General features: G+C 38.2%; 1 protein-coding gene and 1 long non-coding RNA gene across 4 annotated transcripts in view; both read left to right on the forward strand.

Annotated features, from left to right (window-relative positions):
* Positions 1–15,506, forward strand: part of sntg1 (syntrophin, gamma 1) — a 41,239-nt gene extending 25,733 nt beyond the window's left edge. For 2 of the 3 annotated variants that reach the window (XM_023283680.3, XM_055014653.1), the window contains 7 exons: positions 4,745–4,783; positions 7,259–7,375; positions 9,120–9,191; positions 9,688–9,840; positions 10,029–10,121; positions 13,526–13,636; positions 13,750–15,506. In XM_023283680.3, coding sequence (XP_023139448.1) covers positions 4,745–4,783; positions 7,259–7,375; positions 9,120–9,191; positions 9,688–9,840; positions 10,029–10,121; positions 13,526–13,636; positions 13,750–13,932 — 768 coding nt within the window. In that variant the 3' untranslated portion in view covers positions 13,933–15,506. The other variant, XM_055014654.1, reaches the window with a different exon arrangement.
* A 2,281-nt stretch (positions 15,507–17,787) lies between these two features.
* LOC129349735 (uncharacterized) lies at positions 17,788–25,169 on the forward strand. Its single transcript, XR_008602848.1, has 5 exons — positions 17,788–18,051; positions 18,953–19,053; positions 20,837–22,669; positions 22,733–23,758; positions 24,058–25,169. It is a non-coding gene; the product is annotated as an uncharacterized LOC129349735 (long non-coding RNA).
* The last annotated feature ends 1,708 nt before the right edge of the window (positions 25,170–26,877 follow it).

Here is a 26,877-nt window from a genome sequence, read left to right on the forward strand (position 1 = left end):
ACAATGGTGAAGCTCCTGATGTTTCACAAAGCCTTTATTTACATTCAGCCTTCAGCCTTATATTGAACACAAATGCACCTTTCTGTCCTTCACTCCTTTCTTCAGGAAACACCATAAGAGTTTGTCCCCATTGCAGCTAGGTGCTTATAGGTTTATACACATCCTTTGCTAGACAGCAACAGCATGGAACCGTGTACTTTCATCTTTATGTGAATTTTACATAAACATTTCCTGTGCTGCTGGAATGGTGACAAAATAAAAGCCAGTAACATTAAAAATACGCCTTCTAAATAAAAGCATGCAGGGAACAGTTATTTTAACACTAGCAAAACAAAGGTTTGCCAAAAGTGATGAACTGATCAACAGACCATTATAAGAGTAATTATAGCATAACATGCACATGCATAACACATGCCTGTGCTCAGCGTAAGGTCATTTTTTATTAAAGATTTCATCTGTCGGAAATGATACGTCAACTGAGCAGCCTTGGTGGAGTACTGCGCTCTCTGAGTGCTTTTCTAGTTACTAAATACTTTTACTTGCCATTTAACTCTTTTTATTTATGTTTTGCTCATTTCTTGCTTTGTATTGCTTTTTAGTTATATGATGTGTGCTAATGTGCTGTATGACTTCATTCTGTGTTAATTTCACTGCTGCAAAACCAACTACCCTTTAAGGGACAAATAAAGTGACTTATTGATTGACTGACTCTGCTGAAGATGAGCTCGAGTTCCACAAGGACCTTAAAATACTAGTTAATATTGATAGGCAGACTTTAAAAAAAAGAAAGGAAAAAATAATGGGCTTATCACACAGGAAACCTTGCAAATGAGACAAAGTGGACAAAAACAGCACAAACACCTAAAAGTATGAATCTCTGAATATAAATGAAGCGCAGGGTCAGGCTTTACTTGCAGAGGGATGTTAGTCTGTCTTGGTTTGCTGTCATACATTTGAACTGATGTGTTTGCAGTCAAAAATTGAACCATTCGTCATGAAAAAAAAGCCTCCATTTCTCTGAGCGATGATGGAGGAGGAAATCCACTCTGCTCTCTGCGCTCCACAAATTCCCATAAAAGCTCAGTGATGTTCAGGTCTGCTGGCTGGAGAGGCCATCCCCGTGTTCATGAAACCACTCCTGAATTTGTTTAGCAGTGCATTTGAAGACATCATTGAGTGGAGTATGGAGACATTATGAAAGGAAGTGTTTGCTCCATTGCTCCTAACGACTCCCACCAGTCAGCTGCACAGCAGATATTGTAGGCTGGAGTCTTCCTGCCGTCCTCCTTCTAAATGTGATTGTGAATCAAATCAGGTGTAGGAATATTAGGTTAAATTATGACTCAGTCCTAATGACTCATTGCTGTTTTTCCTGTTTTGTTTGGCCGTACTGCTGCCAGGTTGTGTCTTGACCTTGAATGCAAGTGGCTTCTTTTTCACAGCTCTGCTTTAAGTTCCCAGATTTTCCCAGCAAAGCTCAGCCGCAACACTTTCTGCTGAGACTTGGGCTCAGAGGTGCTGATTCAATTCTGAGCCAATTTTCAAAGCTGTACTCCAGTGGCATTTAGCAGCTCCACTGTTAAGTGTCTGTGTACCTCTGTCAGCGAGCTCTGGCTTGTGATCATCTGTCGATGCAGTTTGTCTGCAGTTCTCCTGTTTTTCTGACTGACCCTCGCTCAGTTTCTTTGTTAGTTGTCAGTAATTTATCTCTATCTGTCTGCAGAACAGCAATACTCAAGTACTCAAATACACAAAGCAGAACAAACAGGGATCATTAGTAACATTATACTAATTAGCGCTTGTGTCCCTGAGAAAAAAATGTATTTCTCCACTTTTAGATCAGCTAATGGGATTCCTGCTTCTTTGTCATTGAAGAAAATTCTCAAAAAATCTTTCCCTTTTTAAAACACTTTAGATGCATAATGTTTATGAAAACATCTTTGTGCCACCCCCTGTGAGATGCACAAAAGCAAACAGAGCAAAGTGGGATGGTTTTGTTCTTCCTATTGTTGTTAAAAGGTTATTCTTATTATGTGTATATTCTTTGACAGTGGCAATCTGGGATAATTTTTGTTACAATAACAATGGCAATGTTGTGAGTTTATGAAATGTGTAAACAACAAAAGCACTCAGAGAGCTCAGTACTCCGCCAAGGCTGCTCAGTCATTGTATCATTTCCGATTGATGAAATCTTTAATAATAAATGACCTTGCGCTGGTGTGTGTACGTTATGTACAGATACCGAATCACATGACCTAAACATGTAGCGGGCGGCGGGAAATGATGGGACATCCCCACAATTTAATCACTTGTTCCTTGTATCATTTCCACTGGATGAGTCCTGATGAATCATGGGTCAGCGGGCAGCTGACGTAGCGTTCACTTGTTGTCATAGTTACAGTGCTGCTATCTTGCAATGATACAGAAATCTTTATCAAATCCGTGGATCCAGACTTTAAGCCGCATCACTGCCAAAATCTAATCACTTGGTCCTTGTGTCATTTCTGACCTTCCCTGAAAATTTCATCCAAATCCGTCCGTTTTTGAGTAATGTTGCTAACAGACAGACTAACAGACAAACATACACCGATCGTCACATAACTCCACCACGTTCCTTGGCGGAGTAAATATGAATATGCAGCATAGTCTGGCAACTAAGCTACAATAAGATGGAGCTTTATTTATCCTGAAGAAAAGGTGGCAAAAACTGTATAACGTGTCAAATGAAAACTTGACACTATATATAGAAATAGAAATTTGTGGATAAATTGAAAATTACAAAATGAAAGTGCAACATCTGTCTGAAAGTAGAGATTGCCAGTTAATAAGCTATATACAGTGAATACAGTGAATAATGGTGTATATATGTTACAGTTTGACAATATTACAATGAAGAACTGTACAGGAAGGTTCAGTAGTGCTACTGTGACAGTGATGCTAAAAGGTTTTTTCACTATCCATGCAAACAGAAAATTATGAATCAGTGCTTTAACAGCAGTGAACTGAATATAATGTTATACATTATAAGTAGACAAAAATGCAGAAAGGTACCTTTTTTATTTCAATTATTACATAAGTATAAATTTGATTTATTGGAGGAAGTGATTGCACTTTTCACTTACATTACAATTACATTTATTCTAAAGCTTTACTTGTTTACAAGATTTTAACATAAAGATTTTACATCTGAAAAACAATCTAATTTAATACAGTACATCAATAAATTAGATTACCTATCCTTTTCTACCTTGAGGTTTAGTTTCGACCTGTTGTCAGAAATGTCTGTAATTTTTTATCACTTATACTTAAGCTTATATGGATTCACTGAAATAACTTTAATATGTTATCCGTTATTTCCTAACAAATCAAAGATTAGAGAAAAGTCCACAAATGGAATACAAATTTGTCTGTGTCGATTGTCAGTCATCCAGGTCATGGTAATCCTTTGAGCTTTAGCAAAAAACAACTAGTCTTCTCTTTTATGTTCTTGAAGACATTTCACCTCTCATCCAAGAAGCTCCTTCAGTGCAGATTTGTGTGCCAGAATTTGTTTTTTTCTTTGTTTCTTTATCATCTTAAGGCGTCTCAGATTTACTTTGGGATCTGCTAGAAAGGTTTGGAGCCACTGAACTAAACTAGCATGCTGTATATAAAATATTAAAACTAGTTCCACCTTGAGGAGCTACAAATGCTGCTTACACACCGTTGCATCAGCTCTAATATTCTAATAAAGTCATGTTGAATACTTCAATATTTAAAGTACATCTTGCTGATTTTACTCAGTGCTTCCGTGTGCTTTTATAAAATTTGGATTTTTCATTGCAAACTTGCGATATGGAGTATTTTGTAACTGCGGTATTAGCACTTTGCTTAGATAATAGGAACAAAGGATGTGAGAACAGCTTCAACACCTAAAACTGTCCAGCACTTGCAGAGTTACAGCAGGTACTTTCCACCTCTGGGACGCCCACAAACTCCAGTCAAAGTTCTCCTGTTTGTATTTTTAGATGCAGTGAAAGGTGCATGATTTGTTTTCAGACTTGAAGAACTGGACCCCTCAGCCTGTTCTACTTTAGACCTGAATCCAGACAACCTGCAGCTACATCTGAACAAAACCACCGTCGCTGCTTCCATATATTGAAACCCAGCTCACATCCTGACAGTTATCTGGCTGCTTCCTCCTCTGAAAAAAATAACACCCATCTTGTTTACTCTCTGGACCCAAACTTCAGTAACATTTCTCAGTAAGCTGCTGTGACTTGTTTTCGCCGCTATAGGGGGACGGGATCGGGTCTGGACAGCTTAATTTGGCGCTCAGCTCCTAAGAAAGAGTTATATTGATAGCATAGTGTGGATTAGGGGCGAGTGATACCTGTGATCTGGGCAGAATGTTTTAATTTAAAGCCTGACTGCTCTCTCAGTAGTTTCCCCGCTTTTATTACCACAGAGAGAATGGATTTTTTTAAATGGATTTTTTTTAGGAAGAGCCTCGGGTCCTTGTGGAAATGACTCCATCTATCTCATTTTGAAATTTGCATGCATTGAATAAATGAAGTAGCTCCAACAGTGTTCCTCCAGTGCTGCGGTTAATATGTTGAGCATGGACACTGGGATTCCTGTTTATTCCAAGGATTGTCAGTGTGATCGCGAGGCCCTCCGGGGTCCGTCAAACATGTTAACTGGAGTCTGATTGTCAGCAGCACATATTTTAATGAGTTATCGATCTTCTCGTTGAATTTAACAGGTGAAGAAGATTAACCGAAACTTTCCAGTTAACCAGCAGGTAAGACGCTTTCTTCACGCAGCAGCTGAAACCCTGTTGTTCCTTCAGATCTTCATTTTGCTTCGGCTTCGTTCAAGTGTTTTGTCCTCATCATAAAAATCAGGAGTAAAAGCCTGTCAGTCAGTCAGAGAAAGGGCACAGCTCTGTCTTGCCAGTGATTGCAACACGAGGAGAGGGTTTGCATAATAAAGTCCATCCACTGAGAGCTGATCAGAAAACAACTTAATTGCCTTCAGTCAGTTAACTCACAGAGCCATGATTGAGTCCAAACACCACGGTGAGGCTCCTCTCTGTCATGTATTTACTCTGCTTTCTGCCTCACACAAACACGCAAATTCGCTTGACAATTCATTTAAGAAATTAAACAGCGTGAGACGCGCTTGTCCTGAATCTTTCACACGCTTGTGTTGCAAATCCATCAAACGGGCTCCAAACAGGAAAAGCGAGCAAACATTTTACTTTGGTCGCCATCAAACCCAGACTTTAATGAGCGGTGATGGTGTGATACACTTGACGTCTGAAATCACATCTCAGAGGCTTGCAGGAGAAGCTGCGATGTCTTTCTCTTCATCTCCCTGCTCGTCTGACCTCTTTTTTTTGTATGTGAATGCTAATTCTTAACCTTTTTGCTTCGGGGTGGTCGATATAATAAAATATATGCTGACACATTTACAGATTTAAACCCCGACATACTCCCCTTTTAACAAATAACAATTTTTTTCATAAGAGGCTATAATGATTAATGAGCACATGAAAGAGTGATGTACATGTTAATATGTGTAACATGTCAACAATTATGACTTCCTGCATGAATAAACTGTATATCTGAACAGACAAAGACTGACTGATAAGACAGCTGTAATCACATTTAATGATTTATGATTGTAAACAAGCAAATCTTTATGATGTCTGATAAAACATTAACAGTTTATGCAAATGATTCATATGCAGATTTTATAGGCTTTAAAATGTAGCAAATTTTAGCAATCTGACAAAAACTATTTATTATTAATTAGCTCTTCACTAAAATGTATGATTAGTAAATATAATGCAATAATATTCTGTGACTTTAACTGGTTAGAATTTATTTGGGTATTTTTTAGGTATTGTCAAATGCATTTATTAAAACAGAAAAATATCATTTTATCTGCTTAAAGCTACAACACGCTGTTCATTAACTGTTTATATTGACCTACTGTTTATATAAGGTTAAACTTTTCACAGATTTCTCTTCCATCACTTTTACACTGTTGCTGTAGTTGCATTTGAAATATCTCTGGTTTACTTAGACCTTTGCACGCAAATCAGTTCTGAAAATCAATAAACAGATTCTTCGAGCCAAGCATTTGAGGCACCAGCAGTTCAGCCAAAGTGCTTTTTCGTTTGGAATAGAACCTTAACATTACAAATTTATGTGACTGAAAGAAGCAGAATGTACAAGCAGTTATATCAGGGCACTTTAAATGTTAAGGTCAAGACCTGACGATATTAAAGAGGAAAGTCCAATAATTGTCTTTGAGCAAGAACGTGGCAACACTGGGTTATGCGGTGTTATTGGATTTTTGTACGTCTTTGTGTTATGACCTTGAATCTTTGGTTTGTCAAGTGTTTAATCTGCTGGATAAACCAAAAGCAGACATACCTGAATTCCAGTCTTAAAAGACAATGTTAACATTTGGGTAAATGTGATTTCTTGCTGAGACTTAGAGGAGAAGATTGTTTCCCACTCTCTTGTTTGTATGCTTAATATGAAGCGACCACCTGCAGCTGGCAAGCGGCTCCAAAAATAACTAAATCATTTCTGCACCTCTAAAGCTCACTGATTTAGAGGTGCAGAAATTTGTTTCTGCCCAAAAGCACAGTGTAATCTGTCCAAAAACCACAGTGTAAAAACAACAAATCAACATCTTGTGTGTTGGACTGTTTCTTCATTGGGACCAGCCACTTCCTGGAGTCTTCACTGGTTGCCTGGCAACTAGTCCTGGCCAAGAAACAGTCCAACACGTAACACCCTGTAAATCAGAAAACAGTTGTTTTGAAAGTTCTATTTAGGTGGCTAAAATTTGGTTTGGGCAGCTTGTGATCATTCAGACTCCCTTTTGTACCATTTTCTTTGTTGATGTAAAGGTCAGCTTGATTTGAATGGATTTGCTCTTTCTCTCCTCCAGTTAATACACTGCATGTTTACAGGGCAGAAGAAGGCAAACAGAAAAGCGCTGATAACTGAACGTTTCAGTTCAGTATAACCAGGCTGAAAATGTCCTTCAGTTTAAGTGGACAGACTAATGCGATTAAAGCCTTGTAAAAACCCACAGCTTCTCAGAAACTCTTCCTGGAGGTAGAAAAAGAGGTTAAATATGACAAATGTCTTAATACCGAATCTAATGAGATAAGCAAAGCAACTTTCTAATTGATTTTACAGACACAAAATACCATATTTTGATGCCCTTTTGTGTGTCCTTCACCCCTTGGTAGATTATCTACATGGGCTGGGTCGATGAGAAGGAGCAGGACTCCGTTCAGGACCGAATGTATTCACCAAAGTTCCTCGCTTTGAGGGGTTCCTCACTCTTCAAGTTTTCAGCACCTCCTGTAAGTTTCTCACTCGATCTGCATTTTTCTTATATCGACTTCATGTGTTTGAATTGCTCAGCTCCATGGGGGCATTCTTCATATGATGCTAATGTATTTTTGAGAGAGAAAACGCTTTCCTGTTGGTTAAAAAAAAAGGAAGCGGCTCACTCGTAATCATTTGTACCACATTGATCTTCCGCGTGATTGATGGTGATCATTAAATCTGTTTACATTCTGCCAACCACTTAGGTGATTATGACAAGAGGGATAAGCTGTCGATGGTACTGGAGATGGGAAGAGATTGATAGATAACTGAAATTGCCTGCTCAGTGTGAATGTGCTGATATAAATGGAAAATGCTAATGTGGGTGAACGGTGGAATATATGAGCCCGTGTGTTCAGCAGTCAAGACACGCGTCTTGATTATTCAAGAGTAGTTACCTGTGACGAATATTTCCCTTCATGTGGCAGGATGGCATTTGAATTTAACAGCCATTCATCAATAATTGAGCATCGATAAACCCCGCCTCCAAACAGATCCTGTCCAGTCCACATGCCAAAATGGTCTGGATGGCTGAGGTCTATTAAGAATGATGGTCTCTATATGAAGCGTATGGAAGGTGGTCTCTCTTTTTTGAATCATTGCAAAACTGAAAACAGAAAAACCTACGATCTACAGTGGGAACATAACATTTCATGTCATTAGCTGACTAGTACATCATTCTGTAGTTAATGGTTACATTACAAAAATACCTACATCATCTTGCATTTTAGAGTAATGATTGCTGCACTGTTCATTGGTTTTATACTCCAGGAACTTCAGCTAGACTTTGCAATAAATAGCTTTATGTTTACATCCATCCATCATCTATACACCACTTAATCCTCGTTAGGGTTAAAGCAGTGTAGGGTCAAACAAAGTAGGGTCAAACAATCACACTTGCATTCACACCTACAGACAATTTAGAATCACCAGTTAACCTCAGCATGTCTTTGGACTTTGGGAGGAAGCTGGACTACCTGGAGAAAACCCACGTATGCACAGGGAGAACATGCAAACTCCATGCAGAAAGATCTCACGAAGGCGGGGACGCGAACCGGAGATCTTCTAGCTGCAAGGCGAAAGTGCTAACCACCAATCCACTGTGCAGCCCTGCTTTAGGTTTTATTATTATTAATTATTCTTCATCCTCATATAATTTTCTCTTGTAAAATGTAGTGTTTGAAAATGCAAACAGTAAAGTAATAGTATGCAAGTTTCTAAAGTATGCATGCACAAGATTACACTAGGACTAATAATAATTCAATTTCCCTTTTAGCCGTAATATTGTAGTATAATAACAGGACAAATCTCTACTCTGCAGTGCACAAACAGTGTTTTACACAGATCATCATCAAAGTTACTTTTCAGGGGTTTTTCCAGATTTTTCACTTAGCTACAGTTCTAGGTGCAGTTTGTTCCTACTGTCATCTATATACACAGTTGCACAGGGAACCATCCAAAAGATAAATAACCAGCAACATTTGACAAACCCACAAGGTTCTTTAAAAAAATGGTTTCTGACAGCAATAAATAAAGCATAAAATAAATAAAGCAGTAAATCTGTCCACGTTCTCACTGTATACTGAGCATACATCTTATTACTAAGAGGAGCACGGCTCAGCAAATATTTGTATTTTTAAAATGTATAAAGTGTTTGTAATAAGTTATCTGTATAACGTTAGTGTCACATCAAACATAAAATCTCTGTGACATTTCCAGGTGACAACATGGGACTGGACCAGAGCAGAGAAAAGCTTTACCGTGTACGAGATAATGTGCAAGATTTTAAAGGTATGACAGTGTTTTTTTTATTTCCTTCTCTGAGCATTTAGATGAGCATCTCTCACACCAGGTACATGCAGAGAATATCAAGTAGCACAATCTGAGGAATGGACTTATATAACTCCCTTATTTATTTGGATGCGTTCTTCTCCAATCCCACAGAGACACTCAGGGTTCAGATTTCATTTTTTTAATTTTCTGCAGGTTCGAGGTCACTTTGAATTTGATAGTGAGAATTTATCTGCATTTCATTATCTCGAAACTCATTATGGCAAACTTCATTCATATAGATTCACATATCCAATGGATGACCTTACTGTGCCATTGTGATGGGCTATTTAGGTTACATGGAAGAATAAGAAGGTGCATTAGAGTTAAACATTGTCTGTTAATATGCATTAGTCATATGCTTCAGAGGGCTGTCTTGGCTGTTGTTTGGTCTTATCTGCTCGTCACTCTGCCCATCTGTACCTGATCAGTATGGTTCTGTGCTCTGTTATCTCAGGACAACGACCTTCTGGACAAGAGGAAGCACTGTTTCAGCGTCCAGACGGAGACCGGGGAGGACATGTTCTTCAGCGTGGAGCTGGAGTGCGAGCTGCTGATCTGGGAAAAGGCTTTTCAGATGGCCACGTTCCTGGAAGTGGAGAGGATACAGGTCTGCACCTGAGCAGTAGGAAACATGCAGGGAATTGTGAGGATTTTAATCTGACACGCGGTTCCAGCTCGGTTGTTTGAGCACAAAGATTGATAATGTTCATGTGACGTTTTCAGCAGAGCAAAAAAACTTGCTTTTGTATCCTCGTGTAGCTCTTGTGGGTAACAACGTGTTCTCTTGTTCTGCAGTGTAAAACGTACGCCTGTATCATGGAGAGCCACCTTATGGGACTCACAATTGACTTCAGCATGGGCTTTGTGTGCTTTGATGCCGCTTCAAAGGTGAGTGAAGGACAGTCCTTTATCATCAATACAAATATGGAATAGATCCTTTCAGTAGGAGATTTCAGACAACAGTATTGTAGGCAGTGTGATGAAGCTAATCACGACGCCAAAGCTTCCCCTTTTCTTTTCCTTTTTTTTTGGCTCTGCTAACTTATTCTGCACTGTGTGCATTTTGGGAGTATGAGCACATTTGTTTTGACGGCTGGTTCCCCCCAGCTCAAACCTCTCACTCCTGCCTGCAGTTCGTTTTGGCCTTTCCCCAAGTCTGAGAGCCACGCAGACGACTCCACTGGTGCACATTATGTGGATGAGCAGGACACAAGCACTGCCATATTGTTCTCTAAGATTCTGGCCCTAATTCCTGTGATGTGAAGCAACAATGTCCCCTAAGGATGATAAAAACGTTGCCAGAGCATTGTTTATAGAGGGAAATGCACATAGCACAATCCATATGTAAACTGTAATTGCAGACAATACACAGGCTGGGATTACTCTGTAATTAAAAGCTGCTGTTGGCAAATTTCAAAACCATGTCAGGATTGGTTTCAGTCGGAAACAGCTCAAAAATAACTCTGTTCGACAAGTAGAGCAATAATCTGCTGGCTCAGGACCCAGTGAGACGCTCCACCACGTTTCCAGTTATCAGAAGCAGCGTTTCTATATAAAAATCTTAATTAGAACATTAAAAACAAGCAAGACATCCAACTATCTAATATCTATACACCACTTAATCCTCCTTATGGTCGCAGGGGGGCTGGAGTCTCTCCCAGGTGACTTATGGTGAAGGCAGGAGACACCCTGGACAGATTACCAGTCTATCACAGGACTACATATAGAGATGAACAAGCACACTCACATTCACACCTATGGACAATTTAGAGTTATCATTTAACCTCAGCATGTTTTTGGACTGTGGGAGGAAGCCGGAGTACCCGGAGAAAACCCACACATGTACAGGGGGAACATGCAAACTCCATGCAGAAAGATCCCGGGCCCAGGCGAGCCGAGGATCTTCAAGCTGCAAGGCATGTACTGCATAATTATTTATAGTATGTAAAGCGTGGATCACAGCACAGACAACTGAGTGCCAGCCTTGCTGTATGGAGTCTACATGTTCTTGTCATGCCTGCCTGCCTTTTAACAGTCCAAAGGTCCAACTAATTTGTGATGTGACAGAATAAATGAATGGGTAAATGGATAAATGTTATAGGCACTTAGAGTACAATCTTTTAAATAAATGAAAACATAAAGTATATTAAGGAAAACATTTTAATATATCAGATGATGTTTTAAACCACTCAGTAAAGACTCTGAATGCTCAGATACACAAACTGAGGAAACAAAATTAAGCAGTTAATGTAAATTTGACAATTTCTTGCATTAGAAAGCCCACTCAAAATAATACGCCTATAATTTGTGCAGGAAAGTACTTTTCTGATTGACATAAAATACTGTACACCGTGTTACTGCAGTGATGTAACACACATTAAAATAAAAAATTCAAAGTGTAAGACCAGCATGCAGTTTTTTGATGGTAATTTGTTCCTATTCAAAATCCAACGAGTCAGATTTGAACTCAGAAGGCCACTCGTGCATCATTAAGTGAAAAAGTAAGAAGTGAAACACCGTCGTAACCCTGAAAACTCAGTGTAAAACCTGAAGTTAACTCACTAACTTCAAATCCTCCTCTATAGTACAGGCCATAAAAACCTTAAAACACATAAAGGGGCTCACCAGAAAAAGAAAGGCTGAACACATAACAGCCATTCTTTAAACTTTGCACTGACTTCCAGCAGGTTTGGGAATTGATCCTTTTCTTTTTAAATCCATCACTGTCTTCGACTAAATGTATTTCTAACTTGCTAATAAGATTCCTCAGATTATTGTGGGTCACTCTGTTAGTTGTTTTCACAGTCAGTAGGAGGAAGCAGCACTTTGAATTGTGCTAGAAATAAAATGCTGTATCTGAAATTAGGAAAAATCAAATGTGCGAAATATATACTACCGTTCAAAAGTTTGGAGTTGCTTAGAAATGTCCTTATTTTCAAAAAGGAAGCAGTTTTTTGTGATCTCTCTTGTGATCTTTCTTGTTAGTTCATTTCTCTCATGGAAACAGCTGATTTTTAATGGAATATCTACATAGAGGTACAGAGGAACATTTCCAGCAACCATCACTCCTGTGTTCTAATGCTACATTGTGTTAGCTAATGGTGTTGAAGGGCTAACTGATGATTAGAAAACCCTTTTTCAATTATGTTAGCACATGAATAAAAGTGTGAGTTTTTTCTGGGTGACCCCAAACTTTTGAACGGTAGTGTAGTTAAAAAGAAATGAATAACATTTGCTTTTACAGTATCAGACATGACAGTTCTCACTATACAGGCTAGTCATGTTATGATATATTAAATAATAGATGATTATTTAATGTTGCAGTTGGTCGATATGGAGCTGATTTAGTTAATTCATTTTGCATTTAACTCTATAGGAAAGTGTGAATTTGTTTAACTGACTCGATGCAGGTTTTGATACTCTTAGTGTGTAAATACTGCAGCTATCAAATACATGTGTTAATTAACTGACAGAAAGAGGGTACAGAATGTCCAGTAGTAATATAGTAGAAACATAAAGTAGTATAAAGTGTACTTAATTACATACTGCAACAGAAATATGAGCTGTGCAGTCTGGTCTCGTGAGAGTGTTGCCTTAAGATGAAATGAATTTCTTCTGAGTCTTCGTTGCAGATGAAATAAAAAGTGCTTGTGACTGACATGAAGGAGATGGTGATATCAGCACCTCTGACAAGGTTAGCAGCAGTCGGATTGAATTTTAAAGGCAGAGCAGATGAGGCGACACTCCTCCTGTTACACCCCGATAACGCTTCACGAATATCTGGCTGACAAAGAAAATATCTTGTGTATGGTTTGTTAAACTTTACTTCTCATGGCACATTTAATCAGACTGGTGTTGCAGCCACAATTACAGCAGCAGGGGCAGTTTGCACAGTGCAGCAGTGTATGCATCACTTAGACAGATTCATGTGGAAAGTGTGGCTCGCCGTCTACCTGAGGAGTCTGGAAACCGAGTCACTGTGCAGCTTTTGTTTATTCACTTCAGCGCTAATTGAATCACTGAAGCTCTGCTATTTCAAGTGAAATTGCTGCGGCTGGTTAAATTTCCCAATGGCAAAAATAACACGTTTATACCTCACAACAGCCGCTATCTGGTTGATCTGCTGACGTGCCCCATTTCTCACTGGATCCATGTGGGTTTTAACATGAATTATTCATAAAACAGTGACACAAGAAAGATTTCACAAATTGGGTTGGTGTAAATAAAGATATATAGTTGCTTTTTCTGTGTGAGCGTTTTTAAAACTACATTGATGTAATCTTTCATTTCAGGCAGTCCTGTGGAGATACAAGTTCTCCCAACTTAAAGGATCATCTGATGATGGAAAAAGCAAAATTAAATTTTTATTCCAAAATCAAGACTCCAAATCTATTGAAGCAAAGGTAATTAAATGTGAGATGTTTAATCAGTCAACAAGATTTCCAAATCAACAAGGTCGTAGAGGTTGAATAACTTGTGTGTGACTTGAGTATTGATTAGTGTTTTGATCTTTCAGGAGCTGGAGTTCTCGAACCTCTTCGCCGTGCTTCACTGTATTCACGCGTTTTTTGCTGCCAAAGTTGCTTGTCTGGACCCGATGTTTGTGGAGAGCCAAGGCACCGCGACTACCACTGGGATTCCTTCTCTCTCCAGCCTCTCGTGTAATTCACAGACACCTAAGCTGAAGTACACCACTTGACAGGTGCTGCTTCCTCCGGACCCCTTTGAAAAAGAAACTGCACTTAATCATGAACGTGGCCCGACACGGTGGACAGGAGAGCTGGCAGGAGCTCAGACTGGGACGCTATGGACTCACTGGTGGAACTAAAGACCTCTTCATGAGTGATTCGCTTGATATCTCTGCAGATTTCTGGGATTTCTGGACCTAAACATGAACCTCTACTTTGAATAACTTGACAAGATGGACACAAAATGTGTGAAAATGTTTTTAAATGATTTTGTCTTTCTCTTGAGCCTCAGACATCCTTACTATCAACACATCAAGAAAAATGCAGTTCTTTTCCTGAGTTAGTCTGCTTTTCTATCTAATTTTACTGAAAATCTAGAGTTGAAGCAAACTAGATTTTAGCCTTTCTTCCCACTTCAGATGGTACATCACTTGATGAGGATAATTCTGGACTCTGGATAAGATGAAATGATGTGTTATTCTGATGACATGTTTCTTTATTTGGTGTGTTTTTAAGGTGAACACTTTTATTCATAATTGAATTTGCAGTAGACCACTTTTTTCCACAGGTTGATTAAAACTAAAAGACTAAATGGAAACACAGGTCTGATCTTATAAAACAAAATCTCTTGAATTTTGAGTAAATGTAATTACATGGACGTTTGCTGGCGGCATCGGTGAACTCAATTAATGCCTTAGGCTGAATTTCGTTTCTTTTTTTCTTCATATGAGGTAAGAATTATATCTGTCTCCTGAATTACTGGATAGAATGATTAGAAACACCTTCCATCATGTTTATAGCATTTTTTTCCCCAAACTTGATTATGTAAATAAACACTGACATTGAAATGAACTCAAAGAACTATGAATTACGGTGATTACTTGAGGGATTATTTGTAGGGATTATGGCATTTGTTAATTTGATGTGCACCCGAGGCGGCTAGGTAGATAGCTCATAACCTCATGCTCTCTTCATCGTTTACTCTATGGACCAACTTAGAAGAGCAAAATCAGCTATGGTGTATTTTTGGAATATTTTATCTTTTCTTTGACCTCAGCTTGTAAATATAATAGAGAAAAACTTTCCATTGACAAATGAGAAAACACTGGGAGGAGAATATAGAAATATGTAGCATTGTGGCCTCCAAAGGATTGAGATAGCCCTTTAAACTTCACTCTGTATAAAACTGTTTATAAAAGCTGCCGAGTGGCAACTAAACTATCATTCAAAAAGAGTTCAGGTCAATTAGCGCAATTAGTCATGCTCTTACCTTCCATTTACAAAGAGGAGTCCAAACAGAAGAGGCCCATGGGTAAGTAAACTCTAGAGGATAGCAAATTAAATGGGGTCAGTAAAGTGCTTTGTACTGTGTGGCCTTGTTAAGCTGATATGAGTGTCTGATGGAAACTAATGGTGCAGTCTATGCAAAGAAAGTCAGTGATGCTTTTGTGCTTTAAAATTACCTTGGTCGCATATACCCTTATAACACAGGATCTAGAGAGTGAGGTTGATTTTATTTTTTGCAGATGTTTTATTAACAAATATGCTGTGTAATAAATTAATAAATGAGACCTTTTATATTGTGGCTCAGTCGTGGTCGGCTTTACTTTTACACACAAACTCTGTTTAGAAGTCGTGAGGAGCGCTCAGCTCACATTTTCAGATGGTGTTAAGCCTCGTTGGTCTGTATCCGTTGTGTACTATAATTGTGGCATCAGTGTTATAACATCAGGGTCATGTTTTCGGCCAGGGACGTAAAACTTTAACAGCATCTATTGAAAGATGCTGCTGAGTACTGAAAGTAAGAATATCTCTGCCTCTGCTTCACTTTTAAGAATTCTTCTCTTTATCTGCCCTTTGTCAGCCCCACAGGTGCAATACTAAGTACTCTTAAAATCAGTGAATTCAAAGTCTGCAACTGTAGCTTTTCATATCTGAGCAAGAGAAGCTATCCATTTTTAATAACTGCAAGGACCCAAATCTTGTTCTACACAGCAGATTCTGTTGCCATCTTGTGTCCGTGTGCCCTCACTCTCCTGCAGGCAAGGTCAGGCGTGTTTTGCCAGACGTAAAAAATCCATCCTCTTAACAAGTAGCAGCCTACTGATGTTTTTCGTTATTGCAATCTCGAGCTGTGCTGTCACATATCGTTCCAACCCACAGAACTTTCAATCAACGAATCAATGAAGAAGTATGTCAGGTTGAATTCTGGAGAAATTGTGCAGAAAATAATACACAATGAATCATGAAAATGTCCATTTGATTGATCAATGCAGCCATAATAAACACAGGGTTTGGACTGACAAGATGATTTCTTTAGAATTACCTAAGGGAAACAAAAGGGGAATTGTATCTGAATGATAAAGGAATGCAAGATTTTCTGACAGGAATGTCATTTAACCCTTTAAGACCCACCATTGTGCAAGTCCGCCAGGACATATTTTTACATTTTTACATGCTGTAGTGCCATTTTTTGGAGTATTTTTATTTGCTTTACATCAAAATAACCCTGATATCCCAAATTTTAATAATATGTATTGACTTATGTCTTAACTACTACAAAAAATTGCTTAAAAGTGCAATAAACCTTAAAAAAATGAAAATCGTTTTTGTTTTTTTCACATATATTTCAAAATACAGAAATTGCATAGCTGTATCCCTCAAATTTGTAAATGTAAAAAAGTTGCACAATATCCTTTGGAACCACAGGAAATTTATTTGGAGTCTGTACATAATTTGCTTTTTGAGATATGGTCAATTTTGTAACCTGTAAAAAAAACGAAAATAAACAAAACTGCAAAATTTGCAAGGAGACATCAACATCAAAACAAATTATTTACAATAGTGCAATCAAATTTTTAAGTGTGCCAGATACTTATGAACACACATATTTTATGTACAAAACCATGGTCAGACCATAAAAAGTGCATTTGAAAATAAAAGAAAATCGTTTTTACTGAGTTGAATCAGAAACAGTATTTTGATGGTCTCCTGGTCCAAGTACTTGGACAGGTCTGATGGAGAAGGGCTGTCCACATATTCTGACAGAGGTGGCTGGACACCTGGCCTCCTTTTCGGCAGGAAATGTGGCAGAGAAGGTAAGCTGTCAGGTTCCTTCTCAGTTTTCCAGCCAGCTGTAGGGAGCGCCTCTGGCCCGGAGCGCTCGCTGGTGGAGCGGCTGCTGCAGCGTCTCCTGGCTGGAGGCCGGTCTGTCCCTCTACATCTCGCTGGGGTACCAGGACAGCAGGAGACCTCCATTCTCTCCTCTTCCTCCTCCTCCTCCTTCCCAACATTGTAAATGCTGCACACAGAAAAAGTTACGTGGTACGTTAGCTGTGCGCAGCACATGACTTGTAAAAATGATGCGTATTTTGCGCGGAATGCTTTCGGCGGCGTTACATGTATATTATACTTTCTTTACTTTTCTCCAACTCAAAACAAACAACTTCTCATGAATACAGACTTACATGTCACTGGAATGATCAGTTCCTTCGATAAGATCGGCTTCATCCGCGCTTGTGGCAGAATCCGGGCCAGACGAGTGGCTGGACTCTTCATCCGACGCTGCAGTTTGCTGGAGAGCTTCACGCCAGATGTAAAATAGTTTGGCACGACCAGGTTTTCGCTGCTCCTCAAATAATGTGTGGAAGTGTGTCAAAGGTGTGTGTGGTGGGTCCATGTACGGATCTGGTAATTGGATTTTCCGTTCTGAAACGGGTATTGAAAAACAAAAAACGAGTGGTTATTTGATTTTCGTTTTAAAATACCAAAATTAAAATAGAAATACAAGGTGTTTTTCCTTTTCATGATCAAAAAGGGATAGACGACTTTTTTAGAAAATGCTTTGATTTTCGTTTCATATTTAGAATAACAAGAAAGTAAAATCAGTAAGAGACAGAAACGAAAAAAGGTCAGTTTTTTCATTTTCTGAGACCGGAAGTGGTCATCAGCAAGTGTGGAGCCAAACGACAACAAGATTCTCAGAGGGCGGAGCCAGAGAGCAGCGATTGGTCAGACCATAGATAATATAGAAGACAGCGCGCTAACGTGTGTAGTCTATGTATATCTATGGTCGGCACGTCTGGTAGCATCTCTGGCTGCTGTTGACCTTGTTTTTGGACTAAAACACGGTAAGAAGATAAATGCTTCTAACCAGTAGCGTTGTTTTATTGTACGTTAAGTCAGCGAATTGTGAAGAGTTGTGTTTTGTCGTGTTTGAGCAGTTGGTCCGGACGCGTTAGCTAGCTAAGCGGCTAAGTTAGCTAGCGGGCTAATTAACAGGTGGCTAACTTACCGCTGAACACCTGTGTTAGTTGCTGCTGCAGCTGTTCGTCATTAGTAGAATGCCCTTCTCAACCTGTATTTCTCTGCTGTGTATTTTAGCTTTTAAAAAAGTTATTTTACTTTAAGGTTAACTGAAACCCGTTGAGCTGCACTGAAGTTTAACATTCAGCTGGTTTGAATTAAACTGTGCTTAACTTAACATTGCGCAACATTACCTCTCTGAATCTCCATAATTTCATTAAATTCCTTCTCTCTTCCACTGCTCAAGTTCAATCTAGTATATAAAATGACATTAATAGTGAATAAACTAACAAGCAGCCATTGTATTTATTTATTACTGCATGTATTTGTAGTAAAACATGAGTTGAAACATCCTACTTTTGGATCTAGAACTGCACAAGCCGTTCATTTTCAGTCACCTGATGAGTTAAACTCCCCTTTTTATGTGAGGTTGAAGCAGAAAGTCTGAGTTAACAAAGAAAGTTCTTTATAATTTGCGATACCTGTTATCTCTGACTGAGGCTTTAGATTTTGTTGAGCTGATTTACACGTAGAAACTTTGTTCAGGAAAATTTCTCAGTAGCTCAGAGGACAGGCTGCTTTTTACACAACTTTGTAAGAGAATGTCTGTCAATGCTTTCAGCAGAATTTAGAAACACAACACTTCCTAAACAGATATTTTGAGGCTGTGAGGTTGAACGTTTGAGAGTATATCAGTGTGTTTGTTTGTGGTCTTTCTGTTTCTAGGTGGAAGCTGAATTAGTGAGGATGACTCCTGCTCCTGTCATCTCTAAGCTCCTCACACATCTTTACCTGCACATGAGGAAAATCACTCCTGTAGAATGCAGGTATGTTTGTCATTATTATAAAAAGATGTTACCTGGTGACCTGTCAGAAACCCATTATACAGAGTCAGCCAAAATAATGTTTACACACATCAGGAAAAGAAACTTGCATAAATATTTCAATACCAAATTTATTCAGACATGACGAGATTAATAAAAGTTATCTTTGGCCTCTACAATTACAAGAGGTGCTCAAAGTGGTGGCCACTGGCTTCCAGACATTTCTGTTGTGTTGTAGACGTCACTTGTTGATGCTCCATTCATGAGGGTAGCGCCATCTCTTGGGAAAACATCCTACAACAGGACACAGAGTTATCGTGATTTGATCAAACTTAGAATTTCACAATTATTTTGGCTGACTCTGAACTTAATGAGAACAAAACTGTCATTTAATTGTTGCTCTGAAAGCTTCTTTAGTGAAAACCAGCTGGTGTTCTGCTTTGAAACAAACTGCTGTTGAGGTCTGTGTTTTTAGGTTTAACCCCACAGTTTCTGAATGAACTGATAGTTTGTTTTTTTTTTCCTGATCTTTGTGGACGTTATAATTGATGGTAACATTTACTGATCATATAATCAGCATGACAATATAACAGTATAACATTCTGACCACCTGACTAATACTGTGTTGGTCCCTTTATGCTGCTAAAACTCCTCTGACCCAGTGGTTCATCAGAACCTCTGGGGATGTCCTGTGGATTCTGTGGATCCTGTGGGTTGCAGGGTGGGTCCTACCTAGACCAGGCTGATCCTGGACCATCCCACAGATGCTCAATCAGATCTGGATGTGGGGAGTGTGGAACCCAGGTGAACAGCTTAGCTCTGTCGTGTTCCTCGGACCACTCCTGAGCAGTTTTAAGTTTGTCCTGCTGAGGGGGGCAGCTGGCATCAAGGACTGCTGTTGCCATGGAGACTAGGGGGTTGTTTGTCCTGCAGTGTTTAGGTGGTGGTACATGTCAAACATCCACATGAACGTCAAGGTTTCCCAGCAGAACGTTACATTAGAACAAGATGATGGATGTTGTTCTCTTCAGCTGTCAGTGGTCAGAATGTTGTGGCTGATTGGTGGATCTGTCTGCCTTTACTCTGACATCCAGAGTTATACAAAAGTGTAGTATGTGTGCAGTGCAGAAGACATTTACTTTATTGTCTGCAGTTTTTTTTTTTGTTTTTTAAGGGAGAGCATTTTTTTTATCCACCTGAAGAAGACCTAATCTTTCCCTTCAAAGGATAGTTAATTGTTACTATGGCTTCCATAGTGGTCCCATCAGAGAAAATCATATCCATATACAGATTTTTATTAATTCCAGGGCTGGTTCAGTAAAGATTATAATAATAACTACATCAGATAATTCTTGGTCGCAGTTGGAATTTTGCAGCCTGAGAGATGGTTGAGAAGGTTTGCAGTTCTTGTTTTAGCAAAATATGTTATAATAGAAGATCTTTATTGTCATTGTACATGAAATTATCTGCAAACCAGCAAAGTGTATCAGTCTGAGGTATCTAAAAATAAATAAAGAAAAATGCTTCTAAAGCCAATAATAAACAGACTATTTTGAGGGAATATTCTAAAAAGGAAAAAAAAAGCTCCATTCTGACTCCTCTCAGGATAAACTGTCATTAAAATTGACTTTAAATTTAGCTTCAACATAAGATAAAAACATTTACTTTCATTACTGATGTTGTCAAGTTTTAATAAAGTTCATGCTACTTTTATAAAATGATGAAAGTGAATAAATTGTATTTCTGTGATCTGTGTTTGATTTCTGTCTTTTCTCCTGTCATCCAGATGTTCAGAGGGAGATGATGCCACATCTGGTCCAGCTGATGGAAGGTCTTGAAGTTCTCTGACTGGCCTCGACTGAAGATGGTCGTCTCACTGGATTTAAGGTTCAGATGCTCAGTAACAAACTCCACCAATGAGCCAACAGGGAAGCTTTAGGTTTATTAAATGTTGCTATGAAGGTTTCGCTGTTTTTCTTTGTGAATGCAATGTGCTCCAACTGAAACTTGAATTAGAACTTAGAAGTAAATCCTTCCATCTGAAAGGATTTAGTTGCATTAATAACCTCATAACATTCTAATTTTTATTCCAGTCTTGGTTGGAAATAGAATCTCTGTATTGATTCAGGTAAAAACTGAACTTCACAGCATGTTGGAGCAAAACAACCAGATGAAAACTGTGATGGTGTTGGATTGTCAGACCGTAATGTTGCAGCTCAAAGCAGCTTTTCTAGCTCAGTTCATTCTGACATTCAGCTATGAATCAACACAGCAGATGGTGATCCATGCTGTGGAAGTCTCACATCTCCTGATTTAATGGAGCTGCTTTGCACTTTTTACACTGTTTATTCACCAACACTTTATTTAATAAAAGTCCCATCTAGTTTTCATGAGGAATGTGATGTTTTAATTTCTCTGTGAATAACTGCAGTCTAATGCAACAGCTGGAGTTGTAACATCTGTCCTGATATTGATCATGAAGTATTGATCAGAATACTTATGGTCAGCAGTCATCCCTGAAGTTTTACATTAAAATCTTTACTTGTGTTGTGAACTTTGGTAAGAAGCAGAAACGTTAGCGTTGCCATGGATACATGAGTGTTAAATTCTGTCCATGTTTCCATTTTGGGAAATGCAGTCCAGTTCCAGAATGTGGAGGAATTTAGTCTCACAATCACAGACAACAAATATTATCTGAAAGTCGAGTTATTGTTGTTTATCAGCACAATACAAAAAGATTAATGTTAGAAATATTCCAGTTAAGACTCTAGAATATCATGATTTATGTAAATTTACCTCAATAATATGAATGTTCAGGTTAAGATTGTACAGTGATATTTATTATGCAAGTTTAGCTGATTAAAGTTTATGACTCTGCACTAAAATATTATTTAAATTGACATCATTATTATAATATTTAGGGTCAGACCCTACAGTATTGAGATTAAGAAATCAAATATTCTATAAAATGTAAATACACTGAACTCATTTGGATATATTTAAGTGAGACTCTACAATATTATTTGACACAAATCTATCTAAATCAAAATTTTAATAATTTTCACGCCAAACATTTACTGGACTGATTTAAATATTAAAATCACTCCTTTCTAATCCTCTGCTGTATGTTCAAACCTGAGGCCTTAAATAGAAACACACAAGTATCTGTTTGAAGGAACTTCTGTAGAGTCCTGGTTCCAGAACATGATGATAGAATTATAGACAAACTTTAACAAAAGCTGCCTGAGAGTTTACAGGTTTTTATGTTGGATTTCTTCAGTAATTTAATGAGCGTTATCAGCAATAATCAAGTGTTCATTTGATGAACTTGATTTCCTAAAACATCCAGAATTGGAGCTCATATCTTTGGCAGCTGTAAAGTTTCTGCTCCTTCAAAGTTCACAACACAATGAATGAATTCCTAAAACACTCTCAATGCTGGAGAGCGTTTGTGATGCTGAAGCAGTGATCAGTTTTTCTGTTTCTTCTCTGGAGATGCACAATGAGGGACGTCTGCAGAGACTGAGAAAGAGTCTCACCACATCCTGACATGAGGAAAAAGACTTTATTGAAGACTACAATGAGAAAAACTATCAGACAGCAGACGGCTGCATTCAAGGTGAGCTCTGAACATTTGATCTGGAACAGGAATTCAATAACGGCAGCATGAGCTTCATTTCAGTCTGTAGCTGCTGAATTCATGGATGAATCATCTGGCACTAGAGAGGAAGACCATCAAACATCCACGTCAGCTGATGGAGGTCCAAGAGTCTCACCGAACAACCAACCTACAGAGTGAAGACCTCAAATCTGATTGGACGGCCTCCTATTCAGCCACATGTGTGAACAAATGCCTCTAAGTTGATTTGTTTTCTAAAATAAATCTAGTTTGAGTCCTAATCTATGCCTGTGTGTTTGCTTCTTTACACCGCTGTTAACAGTTTAGGCTGTTAGATTGTTCCAGATAAGACAAGTACAAGATTCTTCAGAGCCGTTCTACCACGAGCCTGACAGGAAGAACTCCAACAGCTACTGAATGTTCCTGTGGTCCCCTCAAGGCTACAGGAGGAGCCCTACGAGGACGAGCCGGTCCACCTGATGGTGGCCAGTCGCTGCGGTTCAAAGCCAACACCGACTACGTGGACTTCTACTGGACCACACGGAGGCCTTCAAACCGGACCAACAAGTTCACCGACTCCCCGACTCGTGGGTCTGAGGACGCCGCCGAGCCTCGGTCCAGCCGGCCTCCTGTCTGTGGGTGTTTGAGTGCTGAGAGGTTTGTGGATGCATGTGAACATGTCTGTGTTGAAACAGCAGCTTTTGACTCACTAACGCCGGGAAAAACCAAGAGCTCCTTTATTTGTGACTTCCACTAAAAAACTGATGAAAATAAGTTTGCCAGGGTTCTGACTGATAACAGATTATTAAATAATGAAAATAATCATTTAAATATTCCTTTAAACAATCCTTTTAGGTCTACATTTCCTTTACACTGACTTCTTGGTATATGTACAAGTATTTTGGGTGGAATATACCATTAAGCCCAATGTTCAAGGGTTCTTCTGGGAATATACCATTAAACCAACCTTTTAGGTAAATGTTCCAGGATGTTGGGTAGAATATACCATCAGATCAACCTTTTAGGTCTACATTGGAAGATTTTAGAGTAGAATATTACTCCAAACCATCCTTTAGGTCTACATTTAAGGTGGAATACTCCTTTACACCAAGATTTTTTGGTCTACATTGAAGGATTTTAGGTGGAATATTCCTTTGAACGAACTTTTTAAGTTTATGTTCAAGGATGTTGGGTGGAATATACCATCAGACCAACCTCCAAGGTCTACAGTAGTGAATTTTAGGTGGAATATACCATTAAACTCACCTTTTAGGTCTACATTGGAGGATTTTAGGTGGAATTTTCTTCCAAACCGTCTTTTAGTCTACATTTAAGGATGTTTAGGATGGTATATTCTTCCGAACCAACTTCTCAGGTCTACATTTCAGGTGGAATATTCCTCCATACTAACTTTTTTGGTCTACATTGAAGGATTTTTTCTAAACCACCCTTTCGGGTCTATATTTGGGGTTTTAGGTGGAATATTCCTTTTAACCAGCCCCTCAGGTCTCTTTGAGGATTTTGGATGGAATACTCGGTTAAACCAACATTTTAGGTGCATGTCCAAGGATTTTTGGTGGAATGTTCCTTTAAGGTGGATGTTTGAGGACCTTGTAGGTGGAATACTTCCTGAAACCAACCTTTTAGGTCAACATTCAAAGATTTAAGGTGGAATATTCCTTTAAACCAACCTAAATTTCATGTTTTGATCATTATCAAGTGAGAAACCTCAATCCAGACTCCTCATAATGACGTTTGAGATTTATGCTGCTGTTATTTGTTTAGTCCAGACTAAATGACAGAAATCCACAACTGTAATTTTATTTCAGGACTCGGTTATTAAATGTCAAAACAATCCATGTGACTCTAAAAACTCAACAGCTGTACAAACTCTAAGATTAAACTCTCCACAAGGATCCAAAATAAGTTGGACTTCTACATGAGAGCTTTAATTATTCTTCATCTACTTCCTGAAAAGTTTGGTCAATAAAAAAGACAAAAACTAATATTTTCAGCTGAACTAAAGACAGACTTTGTGATTTTTCTGCTCACATGTTGTGTTGTTGTAAACTTACTCTTTCAAATAAATAGCCGCCTAACCCCCTGGAAACCAGCGTTTGTCCTGTTTTTGTGTTGCTCCTCGGCGACCCTAGACAGCCGGGTCGTAATGTTTTTTGAGCAACACACCATACTATGACGTTTTTACAATGATGGTTCTACTATGGAACCAGTTTGACATGTTCAGGTGTTCTTTGTGTGAAAACTCAGAGATTTCAGGTATCAGAAGGTGGTTTTCAACTTTCTTTGTTAACTTTCTGCCTCAACTTTAAACTAAATTTCCTTCACTAACCCAGCCCTCTGGACTTCCAGTAAGCTGTGTTCCTATTGGCTGTCCAGGTGGCTGCTTGGTGTTATCAGGAACACCTGAGCAGCTCAGTGTCTTCCTGCTTTATTTAGCTGCAGACAAACATTTCCTCTGCTTCTCTTCACCACTGAACTGGGTTTGGCTCCAGTTGCTTTAGTTTGTTCTTTAGGCGTTGGCTTGCAGCTTCCAGCAGTAAAATCGTCTTTAATGTGTTTCTTGGTGTGTTTTAGGGCTTTGTACTGGATAGTTGTCTTGGTAAATGTGGTTCTTTAGCCACAGTTAGCACATGGTGCTAATGTGTGCAGTGATTAGTGGATTTGGTGCAGCTGAGTTGTGTCTTTATCTTGGCTGTAGTGAGTCTTTAGAGGTTTTTGGTCAGACACATTCTGTATTCTTGTTTGAGAACCAACGTTGGTTGTCCAGAAGGTAAGAGTTCCTGTCCTGATTCTCTGTTCTCAGAGGTTCTCTGGTAGGCTGCAGGAGACTTTAGCGTTTGGGTTGTGCTAGTTTGGTTTTTGTACGGTTTCATTTGGACGACTATCTTGAGGCCCCTCCATGTGGTTTAGTGAGGTTTTCTGCAACAGTTCTACAAAGCAACCTGCAGCAGAAGAGACTTTGAGAGTTTTTAGGAAGTTCTGGAGACCAGACTTTAGAGCAGCAGAAACATTTGTCAGCAGTTTGAGCAGGAGAAGGTGAGCTTCAGAGTAGAAATGAGAAGGAAACCTTCTTGACCCGTGTGGTGAGGTCCTGTACCAAGAGTTTGAGCAGGTTGTGAAGAGTCTGTAGTTCTTTGGTCTGAAAGCACAAGAAGAGTCGACTCATTAAAGGAGAAAACAGGAGATATTGTTGGTTCTTCTGTCGCTCTGCAGTTTCCTTAGACTGAATATCAAGTTTATATTTTAAATGATTTCCCATGTGAGCCCAAGAAGACTTCAATAAACTCCCTCCATCCCCTGGACACAACATATTTTATTACCATGTTAAATCTTTTTTTTTTTTTAAATGTTTTTGAGTTTTAATCATAGTTTTAGCATAGTTTTTTTCTCTTTGCTTGTTTAGTTTTGTCATCTGTGTAAAAGGTGCTAAACAAATAAAGTTGAATTGATAAACTGAATAATTGACTAACTCATGATTGTGACAACAGAAGTATTTTCATTGTGATTTAAGGGTTTATTTCATTTTTAAGGTTGGGGTTAAAATCTTGACAGAAAAAGAAGATTAAAGAAATAAACTACATAACAAAAAGCAATTAAATCAAAGGGAAAAAATTAATACAATAAAACTTTTAAAAAGTTTTATTATTAAAAAGTATTTTTTAAATGTTTAATTATCGAAAATATTTTATCTGTAATTTTTAATATTTGTATTTTAAAAATTTTGTTTAATTTCATAATTACATGTATTGTATCTTGTTTAATTATCTAATTCAATATTTTGTCTGTTTAATATAATTTAATTGTATTTAATGTTTAACTATATTAAACAGACAAAATATTGAATTAGATAATTAAACAAGATACATGTAATTATGAAATTAAACAAAATTTTTAAAATACAAATATTAAAAATTACAGATAAAATATTTTCGATAATTAAACATTTAAAAAATACAATTAAACAAGAAGAATATTAAACATTTAAAAAAATACAAAACATTTAATTAGATTATTAAACCTTTAAAAAGACAAAACATTTAATTAAAAAATTAAATGTTTAATTAGAAAATTACATCTTAAAGACAATAAAACTTCAAATAGGAATTAAACAGAAAATACAATGAAGCATTTAAAAAGAAAATTAAACATTAAAAGGTGGTAAAACATTTAAAAAGAAAAACCTTAAA

Source organism: Amphiprion ocellaris, chromosome 10 (genome assembly GCF_022539595.1).
Source record: "Amphiprion ocellaris isolate individual 3 ecotype Okinawa chromosome 10, ASM2253959v1, whole genome shotgun sequence".
Taxonomy (NCBI): Eukaryota; Metazoa; Chordata; class Actinopteri; family Pomacentridae; genus Amphiprion; species Amphiprion ocellaris.